Below are 14701 nucleotides of genomic sequence, written 5' to 3' on the forward strand. Positions count from 1 at the left end.
CTCTGCTGTTGCCGCTGGATCTCTGTTGATTGTTGCTGCAGTCGGGATCTTCTGCATCTGCAAGAAATGTAGAAAAACTGATCAAGAAGGCAAGTGTCAAGTTAAAAACGGCTACTGAATTTGTAAAAGTGTTATAATAAATAATAATATGCTTTAATAGTATAGTATAGTTCATTTTAATGCATGTCATTTTGACCCGGAGATTTTCTTTTTCCTGAAAATGCTATTTAATGTTATCGCATTGGACTTAAACTCACTGACTTTGCTCTCACAGGGTATAACAACTTCCCCTCCAAAAATGGGATACTTTTTGTAATTGTTACACTTATGGTGTTCCTGGTCAAAAATGACCGGCCTCCAAAAATTTGCTTATAATTTTCTCTTTATGCTATATTATTACCAAATATGGGATTCAAACTTGTTTTCTTTCAGCACAGGTTGATCGTAGGCCTCATTGATCTGTTGATCTTTGAGTGAAAGTCAAAGTGAATCAATTTGTTAATGTAATGCAGCAATGTGTGCATTAATATTTTAACTTTGACAGCCCTAATAACATATATGTTTTAAAGAAACAGATCTAGTTAACAACAAATAGTTTTTGTTTATTTATTATATCTTGTTATCATTGAAACAGTTGAGACTCATGAAGAAGAAATCACTTACGTTGAGGCAATTTTCTACAAAAGAAAAGCACATAAATCGGTAAGATCATTTATTACTAATTCATGTTGTGTGTTTTAGTTCAGCAGTGAGTGTGCTTGTGTGTGACAGATCATCATACAGACAAAAACACAAAACAGCACCATATTAGATATGTATATCAGCCATAAGATCAGCATTCAATGCGAGAAACATATGCCATAATACTACTCATTCTGCCATGTAACTAAAGAGTAATGGCTCGTTTCCACCGAGTGGTACGGTTCAGTTCAGTACAGTATGATTCGGGATGGCAAACCCTGATCCGGCTTGCATTTCCACTGCCAACAGTACACTTACTTGATAGACATGGTGTATGCCGGAAAGTAGCAATGGATGCCGTGAAGAAGAAAGTGACAGTAAACAACAATGGAGGACATACAGCAGGTTTGTTTGAGCAAAGGTTGAAGGCTGCAGGAAAAAGAGCTGAAAAGTACACATTGTGTTGCAACCATAGACTGAAAAAAAAATATGGACGTAGTGTCTGTGACGTCACCCGTAGATTTCTGAAGAGCATTTTTGAAGTGAAAATGAGGCCACTGCCATCTTAGCTGCGCGTAATCGCAGGTCACTCCCGGATAACTGAAAATGGGCAAAAAGGCGGGAAGTGGTTGGAGCTAATCAAGGTGCCTGGTTGCTGAAACCACGCCTGCCTAGCGCGACTTGATCATGTTAGCAGGCAAAGGAGCTATCTATCTATCTTAGATACTATCTAAAATATTAAAGGTGCCATCGAGCGTTTTTTTACAAGATGTAATATAAGTCTAAGGTGTCCCCTGAATGTGTCTGTGAAGTTTCAGCTCAAAATACCCCATAGATTTTTTTTAATTAATTTTTTTAACTGCCTATTTTGGGGCATAATTAGAAATGCGCCGATTTAGGGTTGCGGCCCCTTTAAATCTGGCGCTCCCCCGCCCCCCGAGCTTGCGCTTGCCTTAAACAGAGCATAAACAAAGTTTACACAGCTAATATAACCATCAAAATGGATCTTTACAAAGTGTTCGTCATGCATGCGTCTGATTATGTGAGTATTGTGTACTGTTATATTGTTTACATTGATTCTGAATGAATTTGAGGCTGTGCTCCGTGGCTAACGGCTAATGCTACACTGTTGGAGAGATTTATAAAGAATGAAGTTGTGTTTATTCATTATACAGACTGCAAGTGTTTAATAATGAAAATAGCGACGGCTCTTGTGTCCGTGAATACAGTAATAAAGATGGTAACTTTAACCACATTTAACAGTACATTAGCAACATGCTAACGAAACATTTAGAAAGACAGTTTACAAATATCACTAAAAATATCATGTTATCATGGATCATGTCAGTTATTATTGCTCCATCTGCCATTTTTCTCTATTGTCCTTGCTTGCTTACCTAGTCTGATGATTCAGCTCTGCACAGATCCAGACGTTTTGCCCTTGTCTAATGCCATATATATCTATGCTCTAATGCATTGATCATGGGCTGGCATATGCAAATATTGGGGGTGTACACCCCGACTATTACGTAACAGTCGGTGTTATGTTGAGATTCGTCTGTTCTTCGGAGGTCTTTTAAACAAATGAGATTTATATAAGAAGGAGTAAACAATGTAGTTTGAAACTCACTGTATGTCATTTCTATGTACTGAACTCTTGTTATTTAACTATGCCTAGATAAATTCAATTTTTCATTCTAGGGCACCTTTAATAAAGATAACAAGTTCATTAGAAAGTTCTAAAGGTGTATTGTCAGTCTACTGTGTCTTTTTGTAAGATACAGATGCTCCAGCACCAGTAATTAATTTGTGTCAGGTGTGCAAATAACATGCAAAATCAAACGGAACTTCATACCTTTATAATGAAATAGCGATCGCAAGATGAATCCAATCCTTGGCACTTAATTGGGTAAAATGTCCATGAGTGTCCATTGCAAAAAACAGTACTTTTTGTCAACAAAAGCATTAAATCCATAAAATATTGATATATTATCCATTGTTTGCATCACATTTCTTCTGAATGATCTACTTTCTATCATTGTTCTTCAAGAAATTATGCAACCTGAGCAGCGTTTATGTTGTAAAACTGTATATGATCTCACAAACAAATGAGTCCGCGTTTTTATTTTTCAAAATAGTGCAGTAGTTTTAGTTATAATATCCAAGCAGTGCTGTCAGAGTTTTATATCCTCCCGCCATTTTCATTGTAGTAAATCTCACAAACAAAACTTTTAGCCAATGCCAAGACGATCCAATAACATGTGCTTTGTTTATCTTCGCATACATGCACATCAACACAGACACACATCTCTCGAGTCTCGACCATTAACGCAGCAAGCCATATTATTTTATAATTGTATAAAATAATCCAGAAAAAAGCACAAATATGGCAGAGATGCCAAATTCAGCGGCTGGAATTAGCTGAGGTAAAGTGAGTGACGGCTCACAGACAGCAGCGGCATCTACCTGTCACTCAAGTGACCACGCCCTTAATTATGCAGAACTTTAAGGCTTAATATAATTTAAACAGATGAGTTATAAAAAAAAATTCACCCCCCTCAGAGTTGTCATGAAGGGCAAAATTAGCTATTGTCAAGAGAAATGGAGTGTTCTCTTCCAAACAATTTGATAAAGATTTTAAAAGATATAATAAAAAGCAGAAAATTGTTGAACTTGGAGAATCTCTGGGGTCTATGAAGTTTTCATAGATGAGACATACAAAAACACATGCTGTGGGCTCAAGTGAAGTGTATACCATGGAGCCTTTATAGCTCTCGGAGCAGTAGTAGTAGTAGGAGTGGTAGTAGTAGTTGTGTAGTTTTGCTGAAGAAAGAAAGAGCATACAAACAAGCAGCAAGCGGAAGCCGACGCCAGACCACAACCCTCAGAAGATCAAAGAAGACACCTGATTTTCTTAGAGAAAACATATACTTAATAAAGAAGAAGGGTAAGCTTTAAAATGTAATTATTTATCTGGCCATGGAACGTCCAGCTTAGCTGGCATAGAGTGGTGTATTTAGCTTTTGCCTTTGCAAGAAATAATAAAATGAGAATTGGGACTGCCCTCAAACTCTGATAGTATTGTCTCAGTCTGTTTATTGTTGTAGAGTGAGAATCCATTTGGGGTATCAGAAGTTGACTGACTGAAAAAGATAGATTTTTATAAAGATATCCCGACGGACTTTACAAAGTCAGGTTGCCAACCAGAGTGGGCCGTGGGAGTGCATTAGCAGGCATAGCTGTCCTCTGAGGGCGAAGAGCCAGCTGTGGTGCACTGAACGGAAGGCTAACCCACCCCACCCAGGTAGGCTTGGTTGATATCTGAACCGTAGGCCTAGGAGGTACGGTAGTGATCAGAAGTAGACCCTGAGATAATATAATCTAAGAAGAAAATATTATATGCCTACCTGACTCCTCCTGAATCTATTTACAGGAGTTGAGTAATATGAATAGAGGAAGTGGCTCGTGACCAAGATAGTGTTACGTGGTCACGGCAGAAACCACCCAGGGGGTGACGCGGCACACTATAAAGACCAAAACCACAATTTGTACCAAGCTGTAAACATGTTTTTTTCTGCTGTAAATTTTAACATGGGGCTAAATGAGATTCTGTCTCTAGCAGCCAGTCGAAGAATTGCAGTTTAAGTCACTTCCGTATTGGCTTCACGAGAAACTGGGGGAGGTTGCCGCTTGGTTGCAACGGTATTGTGTTGTCATTCCCCTTGTAGCACGCTCAAGTGACGATTCTCTGTCAACCAATCAACGTTCTGCAGTGAGTGTAGCTCCACCCTTTTGGTACCGGTACTATTGGTACTAATTGTGCTTGGTACCCCAACGGAAGGATCTCAAAATGGCAAAAATTGCTTGCCATACTGAACCGTACAAAACCGTACCGCTTGGTGGAAATAAGCCATAACAGAGTGCTCAAAATGAGCCACTGATGAAGTACTTCCTGTGTCAGTTGATGACATCACAGTCCAAATCTTCAGAGTTTCACATACTGTACGTGCTTTTGCGATTCTCACAATGTTTTTGAGAAATCGGCACAATTCTTTCTGTATGCCATTTGTACTGGAATACATTTTTATAGCAACTATTATTTTGCAAGCATTAACCCTTAATTGTATGAATGTTTCACCAATCATTAATATCTATATCTAACACAGATGGATCTCAACCTGCGGTAAAATAAAACTCCATTGATATTAGAGCAACAATTACAGAAGAATAAAATAAAGCATGTTTTGTTACCTTTTGAAGGGTTCAGTGTGAGCAGATGATTTATTCCACCATAACTGTCCTCATCAGAGCTCATTTCCCCAGAACAATCAGCATCTGGCTCAAACATATTCCTAAAACTATCATTTTCAGTGTCTTCAAAATCAATATTTTGATCGCTGACAGCTTCTTCGCCAGATCCACCATCAGGTGTCAGCGACATTAATATTTGATTGTGTTCAGCACTTGCCCTGCAGTAAATCACTGAGCTAGTTCAAGTTTTGCTGATGATGCCTCCAATAATTTTGTTTTCTGCCTGCTTTAATTATGAGTGAAACGTCACTTCATTATTGTGTATCAGACATTGCCACCTTGTGGAATAAAGTTGAATTGCACTTATTCTGTCATCAAAGATTCAATTATTGTTGTTTAGAAGAAACATACTTACACTGTTAGACACCTTGGGTTGCTAGCGACCCTATACAATTTTTCTTTTTTACAAAAAATGTATGGGAAATCAGGCATTCTTTTATAATTTCATTATTTTTCTTGTTATATTGTTTACAATGAATTGGTTGAAGAAGGTTGATGTCTAACTTTAAAAATTGTGGAGGAGAGTAGTGAATAACGTCCCGGGTCACTAAAGACCCAAGGTATGCATTTAGGGGTTAAAAAAAAGTCTCTAACCAACAAGCCTATGGAAGTTATGTGATGCACTCTAGGCTGCTTTAATATCTGCATATCGTAATGTTGTCAAGGACAAACACGCATTTATTATTATATTGTGTTTTTGACAGAATGATAAAGAGGAGGATCGTGTGGTGTATGCGCCTATCGCCAACAGAAGATGATCACAGTACCAGACCAGCGGTGCGATCGCTTTCACAGGAACCTCTGTAGTTTCCTCTGAGCTCTTTAGTTTTGAGTTTTGGGATTGTTGAAGCGAGATAATCAGTGATGGATTAATTAAATATACTTTTATAAAAAAACTGGCGATGCCATTGTATTTTTTAAACGGTAGTATCTTCAGTACCGTAAGGAATGTTGTATGTGAGGCAGGTACACTTCAATTGAACATGCGTGCCTGCAAAAACATTACAAGAGACTGCCGTTGCCTGTCTGCTGTACCCTGTGTAGTAAATTTACTTTTAACAAATGATCTAAATATTGTGGCCTACTGGAATTTTGACTTTTTAAAGGCTCATTTTCCCACAAAACAACAACAAACAAGAAACATTTTGCGTCCTCATTTCAAAAATATATATAGACATATGTGCCTGCTAAATAAACGTCTCTCAGCTTCCGTTTGAGGCTTCTGACAGTTTGAGCTAGCTTGATTTACATCTGCACAGAAAAGTGGTTGATTTGTTGGTGGATAAACAGGTTCAGCATGAGCATCTACTGCTGGGTGTTTGTGGTTGATGTTTGACAGACGCACTGCTGACGAGTCATTACTGTGGTTGAAGGGCTTTTTTTCCATTCCCTGCTCATATGAAGACTCACAGTCTGACTTTAGCTTAAAAAAAACAGACTTTACTGTGAAATGCTGAATCTAACAGATAAACGACTCTCTCAGTGTGTGATAAAATACAATATCGTGTAGTAAATTCATGTCAAATTTATTGTTTATCGCTTTTCACAATACACATTGTTTCAATGCAGCTTTACAGAAAGTCATGATGTTAATGTTTATAATATCTTCATGCCTTATAGTCACATTTATCATATTAGAGCTGGGCGATATAGTTTAATGATGGATAGTATATTTTGTAATGTTACAAGCAATCAAGCAGTTGAGATTTGCTGTTTTTGCTCAACATGAGTATGTATGTATGCAAATAAAGTTGGACATTTTTATAAATCCAACTTTATATAAGAAGCTTAATAGTTACATTTTGCAAAAATCAAGCAGGTAATCTTCGATATACAAAAGTTATCAAGCTGTTCTTGATGTCAAACCCTTTAAAGATCATGTCTTTGTCTGTCAATGTTTAACTATCATTTGTATTGTAGAATGCATTTGTATTATTTACTGTTGTAATATTTTTGGTATTTATGTATGTAAATGACTGTTTGTTGTTAATAATTTCTTTAGTTTCAGTCTAGCAAACACTTCTAACAAATGAATATTTCTAACGTTACAATAAGGTGTAAGAAATGTGCTTATATTCAGAAAAAAAAAGTGTTCAGAAAAACAATTCAATCAAAATTCAATAAAAATTTACATTTTCAACAAATTGAATACTTTTTCTCATTTGCAGTTGGTCAACAGACTATGACCCTTAAACTTCATCAAATAAAACAACATCCCACTATTAACTAGAGTGCCATCTAGAGTCCAAAATAAGACTTTTGAACAATAACAGCTTTACCTGTAAGATACACACTGTAAATACACTCACTGCCACTTTATAGGTACACCTTGCTAGTGCTAATGCCTGGGCTGGAGCCTCTTTTGCCTTCAGAACTGCCTTAAAGGATTAGTCCACTTTTAAATAAACTTTTCCTGATAATTTATTCACACCCATGTCATCCAAGATGTTCATGTCTTTCTTTCATCAGTCCAAAATAAATGATGGTTTTTGATGAAAACATTCCAGGATTATTCTCCTTATAGTGGACTTCACTGGCCTCCAAACGGTTGAAGGTCAAAATTACAGTTTCAGTGCAGCTTCAAAGAGCTTTTAACAATACCAGATGAGGAATAAGAGTCTTATCTAGAGAAACGATCGGTCATTTAAAAAAAAAAAAAACAACTGTATATGCTTTATAAACATAAAATATTGCCTTGAATGTACTTCCGGTTTCCACATTCTTCAAAACGCTTACGCTGTGTGTCCTACGCCTTCCCTATTCTACTTACGGAAAAAAACGAAACTGGTGCCGCGTTCGTTCCGTAAGCTGATTTATTTTTAACTTGATCTTCATTGTTTTTAAATCTACTAGTTATTCTTCCACTTATAGTGTAGGCTATTTAGAAAACACATATGTAAGATATACTGTCATGTAGGTTTGCAAATGGCCTTCACTTTTATTCCTTTGAGATGCTCTATACTATCTTGTTAGTCAATAAAGAGAGAAATGTTTCTTCTTTTACTTTTTGTTTTTGCTTCACAAAAAAAAAAAAAACTATTAGCTGATTCTTCTTGCATCAAGAATAACTAGTTTCACAATTTGTTACATCTAAAAGCCACAAAATGTCCAATTTTTTGTTTTATAGCACTTGTATTTGGCGCGTTTTTGATAATCCACAGTTGATTTTGCCTCACGGTGATGACGTCATCACTAGCGCGCTCCCTTCAGTCAACGTCGAGTCTTCTGAGGTAAACAATTCACGCTATTTCGCCTAATTGTAAAATAGTCTTCACAGTTTAAATAACATTTTACGTCACCCGCCATAAAACAAGAAGAAGAAGAAAATAACATTTTACGAGGACATTTCTTAAGCCGGGCACACATTTAACGAATAGCTAAAACATTCTAAGACTGTGTTCAACACACAGCGATTGTTTCCTGTGACTGAAGCAGATTTATATACTTACACATGGAATTTGAACACAGACTGTAATCGCCGACTGAACGCAACTGGTCTCTGACTGGACGCGTTTGAACGCGATCTGTCATAAGTATCAATTTACATTCATAATCGGCCTTACAATCGTTAAGTGTGTGCGCGGCTTTAGTGGTTTTCATCGCGTTCTGCACTGTTTGTGTCTGATAACTAGTAAAACACTTAAAGAATTAGGTTTTTTTAAATGTATTTCTCTACAAGATAACGAACTAATGACTTTATTGGTATAAATGTAGTTACTAGGAAATTGACCTATACTTAAGTGGACAAATTACAATGATTCATAAAGAGTGACATTAGCGTCTGTCTTTTAACACGCTATTTTTCTGTATCATTTGAGAAAAAAATAGTAATACTTTTATAGGCTTTCAGCATATATTCTGACTCAAACAATCTGTTTCTATAGCAAATACTTAATAAAGTGAGATGATCTGCTGCTGATCCTGAATGTCTTGTTTAATGAGTATTGATAGTCTATGGATCATCACTATTATCAGAGCAGCTGAAAAGCCTCTTTAATTCATGTCAATAAATCCTATTTTCACCTCATTCATTATGTTGATGTCTTCAGATCTGTAAATTGCCACATTAAGCTCATTTCATTGGTGTCAACAGACTTGAGCAATTGACATGATCAGCTATTGAGATACAGAATACAGGATATAGGTAAGTATCATAACATAATTTATTTTATTAATCTGTGAAAATGTGTTTTATATAAAACACAAAACTAAAACACACTGTACCAATGAATCTGTTATGTTAAACTCAATTGGTGGGTTATTTGTTTCTTGCAAATTTGTATTTTTCTGTTTGTTTACTCTTTCTTTTTTATTCCTACATTTTTGTCCTATGTGGTGTCTTTTAATTGTGGCATTTCTTCTCTTTTTCATATATTTCTTTGCTTATATGTTAATGAGAGGTAAGATAAAATGTAGGCATAAAGTATGTGGATGAAATTCTTAGAAATAAAAAGAGATAAAATTTGAATTAGTATAAAATACTTCGCAATTAATTTATTTAAAAGTTATTTTACTAGCTGTAAATGCTTAAAATGTCTGAATTAATAAACTTAGTAAGTGATTTCTTCTTGATTTTGTCAGATCTGCTCCTCCTCCCACTGCAATTCACCAATAAATGCTGGAATATTCCCATCAGTCTACAAGTGAAGACGAGCATCAAACCATCAGGAAGAGCTGAAATCTGCAAAGACAGAGTTTATTGAAGGACAGTGAGAAGATGAGAGATCCAGAACACTGCAGAATGAAACACACTGAAGAACAAAGAGGTTGGTGTTTATTCCCTTTTTCATTCATGAAGAGGATTCATTCAGATTTAGATGTGTTGTAATAGGACCAATCCTGAGCTGTGCAATGATATAGTTGAAGCAGCAAATTATAAGGACACCTTCTATGACTTGGCATAATTTTTTCAAAATTAAGTAATTTTAGATAATTGTGTAGTTGATCTAATATATTTTAACAGAAAAATGTGATTTGTGCAGGAAGATCAACATACTTCATTCACAGAAAGTTTCATGGATATTTAGTTTGTAAAAATGCACCAAAATGATACTTTTTGTATAAATTTTGTATAGCAATTGTATATTGTTATACTGTATATTGTACACTGTTACATCACTTATGACCTTTTCACATTTCTTTGTTTTTTTTAAAGATATACTTAAATATATTAAAAAATGTTTTTACTTTCATTTCAGACTTGATTAAAGAAAATGAGGAGAATGAAGTGCTTTGTGAAGAGGAGGGGAATCATCATGTCAAAACTGCAGGAGAAACTTTAATTCGCTCTCAAACTGAAAAAGTTTCAAAGGAAAGAAGATCCCAGAAATCTTTCACCTGCGCTGGAAAGAGTTTGACATGCAAATATAATCTTGATGTTCACATGAGAGTTCATTCTGGAGAGAAACCGTTCACATGTGATCAGTGTGGCAAAACTTTTCCGAGGGCTTCAGGCCTGAAGAGCCACCTGAAAGTTCATTCACAGGAGAAACCCCATTCATGTTCTTTGTGTGGAAAGAGTTTTTCACATCTGCAAAGTTTAAAAGATCATCAGAAAATACATACTGGTGTAAGAGATCATATGTGCTTTGAGTGTGACAAGACTTTTATTAGAGCTAAAGAACTGAAACGGCACCAGAGAATTCACACTGGAGAGAAACCTTACAAAGTGTTCACACTGCGGCAAGAGATTCAATGATTCAGGAAAGCTGAAAAACCATGAGAGGATCCACACTGAAGAGAAACCTTACAAGTGTTCGCACTGCGACAAGAGATTCAGTCAGTCAGCACATTTGAAGAAACATGAGATGATTCACACTGGAGGGAAACGTATGTGGCAGCCATTGAAAATGTGGGTTTCATTACTATTTTTTGCATTTTGTGTTTTATCTGTTCACGTCACATTGTGAGAAATAATACTATTATCAGTGCTAGAATAAGACCCCCAAAATTAACTAGTTCTAGAAACATAAAACTAATTATTTATTTATTTGTTTGTTTGTTTGTCAAATAGACAAATGTTAGTTGTTCACCTGGCATCTCGGCTTTGTTGACTGGAGCAATAAAGTTTTGATCTTTGGCATCTGGAACTTCTTGACTTGAGAGATTTCTTTAAAGAGAGAGGACTTTCCCCACAACAACTGTAAGATATAATTCTTCTGTTTAATGATTGTTTGGTACACCTGACATAGTGATATTGAAGCATTAATCTTAGCACCAAAGTCTGGGTTGTTATAATGTTCCGTTTCAGTCGGTTACATTTGATGTGATGTTGAAGTACCGATGAGATCTCACCATTGCCGTATTAGTTGCCTTGATTTGCTAGCAGTATGGCTGGTGCAGAGCAACCACTTCAAACAGTTTTTTACATGACAAGCACGTACTGGTCCGGACAAACAACACTGCAACTGTTGTGTACATCGGCCATCAAGGTGGTCTATGATCCTGTCACATGTTGAAACTCTCCCGCCATCTCCTCTTATGGATCAGAAGCATCAGATGCTTAGATTCTCGTCCTGGCCCTCTGTGCTTACCCTCAATGTAAGGGCCTTATCGTCTTCTGGACAACTGTCAACCAATCCTGACTGCTTTTGGGATTACTGACCTAAACCCAGTATTTATACCCTGAGAATGGTAATTTAATATAACTTGAAATTAAATATTCTAATAATTTGATTTTGATGAGCAGCACGATGTAATCATCAAAATGAAAACAAAAAAAGTCTGGAAATATTTTACTTTATGTCTAATAAATCTAGAAAATAATTAAGTTTTACTTTTTGAATAAAATGAGAGAAAAAAATTACTTTTTCATGATATTCTAATTTATTGAGATGCAGCTGTAGGTGACTTGACACATAATTGGCTTTTCATCTAAATTAACTCTCCTGTTGTAAGGGTTTTAGTATATCCTAATAATGAAGTGATCCTGCCAGGAGACTTTGGGCAGTTGTCATTCTCAGTGGGTGCTTCTAATCAGATCCCGAGTTTTGAATCAGTAACAGCACACGAATCTGGAACTGGTAAGGACCCTGTTCAGGTTTGCCAGGGTGCCACAGAGAAAGGTACAAAGATACGCGTAACATGTCTCACAGACTTCAGGGAAGTCTCTGCTTCTGAGTAACAGAAAGCTACAATATGTTTCAAGTGTGTCTGTCCCCCCCCCCCCACGGCCCGCTCCTGAGGGCCGCGGACCCCGACGTCATGGCGGTCTACCTCTTCCACGAGGTGCAGGTCTGTTGGGATGTGTTGAGTGGAAGGTGTCCAGTAGGTTGGGGTCTAAGATGTCTTTACGTAGTACCCAGGAACGTTCCTCAGGGCCATAGCCCTCCCAGTCTACGAGATACTCCAGTTGTCCGCCACGACGCCGGGAGTCCAGGATGTCTCGCACCTCGTATGCTGCTCCGTCCTCCAGGATTAGAGGAAGGGGGGGTTCGCCTTCGTTCACGCCAGGCTCTGTGGGAAGAGGAACAGAAGGGTGGTGAGGTTTTAGGAGTGATACGTGGAAGGTTGGGTGAATGTGATACTCAGGAGGTAGCTGAAGTGTGTAGGTGACTAAGTTGACCTGCTCCGTGATGGTGAATGGGCCAATGAACCTGGGACTCATCTTACGGCAGGGTAGACGCATGCAGATGTCTCTGGTAGATAACCATACCATCTGTCCTGGCTGGTAAGCAGGGGCTTCAGAGCGCCGTAGATCCGCGACCATCCTGCGTCTACGTAAGGCTCGTTGAAGCTGATGATGGGCTGAGTCCCAGACCCTCTCGCTCTCTCGGAACCAGTAGTCCACAGATGGTACGTCGGATGGTTCCCCAGACCAGGGGAACAGTGGGGATTGGTAGCCGAGTACGCACTGGAAGGGTGTCAGGCCCGTGCTAGATTGGCTGAGGGAGTTTTGGGCGTACTCGGCCCAACCCAGATACTGATTCCAAGATTCCTGGTGGCCGTGGCAGAAGGTATGGAGGAAGCGCCCAACTTCTTGTATCTTGCGTTCCGTCTGCCCGTTCGACTGCGGATGGTATCCCGAGGAGAGGCTCACGGTCACACCTAGGAGGGAGAAGAAGGCATTCCAGACTCGTGAGATGAATTGAGGACCTCTATCGGATACGATGTCTTCGGGGATTCCGTAGTATCGAAAGATAGTGTTGAACATAATTTCAGAGCAGAGTGGATCAGTGGGGTGCGTCGTGTTCGGGTGATGAATTGCAAGCCTTGTGGACAACCCGGTGGAGTGTTGGTGGAGGCATTGGAAGGAGGGAGAGTTTCTTGAGACCAGGTGATAGGACTGATGATCATTTGTTCTGGCAGAATAGACTCCGGTTCTTCAGTAACTTCCTCTGGAGCGTGGATTCGTGACAGAGCGTCAGCTTTGATATTTCTGGAGCCAGGACGGTAGGAAATGGTGAAGTTAAATCGTGTGAAAAAGAGAGCCCACCGGGCTTGTCTGGGGTTGAGTCTCTTGGCGGCTCAGAGGTACTCCAGGTTTTTATGATCCGTTAGAACTAGGAATGGGTGCCGTGCTCCCTCTAACCAATGCCTCCACTCCTCGAGAGCCAGCTTGACGGCTAGGAGTTCCCGGTTGCCGATGTCGTAGTTTACCTCCGCCGGGTTGAGCTTGCGGGAGAAGGCGCATGGAAGGAGTCGGCTCGGATTCCCCTGCTGCTGCGATAATACCGCTCCAACTCCGGTGGTTGAGGCGTCGACTTCCACGACGAAAGACTTGTCAGGGTCAGGGTGCACCAGGAGTGGAGCGGTCGTGAAGGCTTGTTTCAGGGTGTTGAAAGCTTCTGTGGCAGCTGGGGTCCAGGACAGAGACTTGTTGCGAAGGAGGCTTGTGAGTGGACTGGTAATGGAACTGTAGTTGTGGATGAATCTTCTGTAAAAGTTGGCAAATCCGAGGAAACGTTGGAGCTCTTTGACTGTGGTAGGTGTTGGCCAGTTCTTGATAGCTGCCACCTTCCCCTCGTCCATCCGGATGCCACTGTGGTCGATGTTGTACCCAAGGAACTGCACTGAGGGCTGGTGGAACGAGCATTTCTCAGCCTTGAGGTAGAGCTGGAAGTCCCTCAGGTGTTGCAGGACCTCCGCAACGTGGCGTTGGTGGTCGGCCATACTCCGGGAGTATATCAGGATGTCGTCAATGTACACCAGCACGAACTTATGGAGAAACTCCCGGAGTACCTCGTGAATGAAGTCCTGGAATACGGAGGGGGCGTTGACCAGGCCATACGGCATGACCAGGTATTCGTAATGGCCGGTGGGCGTGACGAAGGCGGTCTTCCACTCGTCCCCCTCACGTATCCGGATCAGATTGTAGGCGCTGCGGAGGTCCAACTTGGTGAACACAGTGGCTCCGCGGAGGTGTTCCAGGGCTGCTGGGATGAGAGGAAGGGGGTACCGGAATTTTACTGTGATGGAGTTGAGTGCTCGGTAATCGATGCATGGCCGCAAGCCTCCGTACTTTTTAGCCACAAAGAAGAAGCTGGATGCAGCAGGGGAAGTTGATGGTCGGATATAACCCTGAGCCAATGCCTTCTCGATGTAATCCACCATGGCCTTCTCCTCCGGGATGGATAAGGGGTAAATCTTACCCCTTGGCACTGACTCACCCGGAAGCAGGTCGATGGCGCAGTCCCATGGCCGGTGTGGAGGCAGCTTGGAGGCTCTCTTGGGGCAGAATAGGGCGTAACAGGACGGGATATCCACTGAT

The 14701-nt window shown here is 39.6% G+C and overlaps 1 protein-coding gene across 1 annotated transcript; it reads left to right on the top strand.

Moving 5' to 3' along the window:
• Positions 1 to 9465: 9465 nt before the first annotated feature.
• On the top strand, positions 9466 to 11069 carry LOC125248130 (gastrula zinc finger protein XlCGF49.1-like). Its single transcript, XM_048159760.1, has 2 exons — positions 9466 to 9758; positions 10191 to 11069. The coding sequence occupies exons 1-2, from the start codon at positions 9710 to 9712 to the stop codon at positions 10688 to 10690; spliced, it is 549 nt and encodes a 182-aa protein (XP_048015717.1). The 5' UTR covers positions 9466 to 9709; the 3' UTR covers positions 10691 to 11069.
• Positions 11070 to 14701: the final 3632 nt, after the last annotated feature.

The sequence above is a fragment of the Megalobrama amblycephala genome, linkage group LG1 (assembly GCF_018812025.1).
Source record: "Megalobrama amblycephala isolate DHTTF-2021 linkage group LG1, ASM1881202v1, whole genome shotgun sequence".
NCBI lineage: Eukaryota > Metazoa > Chordata > Actinopteri > Cypriniformes > Xenocyprididae > Megalobrama > Megalobrama amblycephala.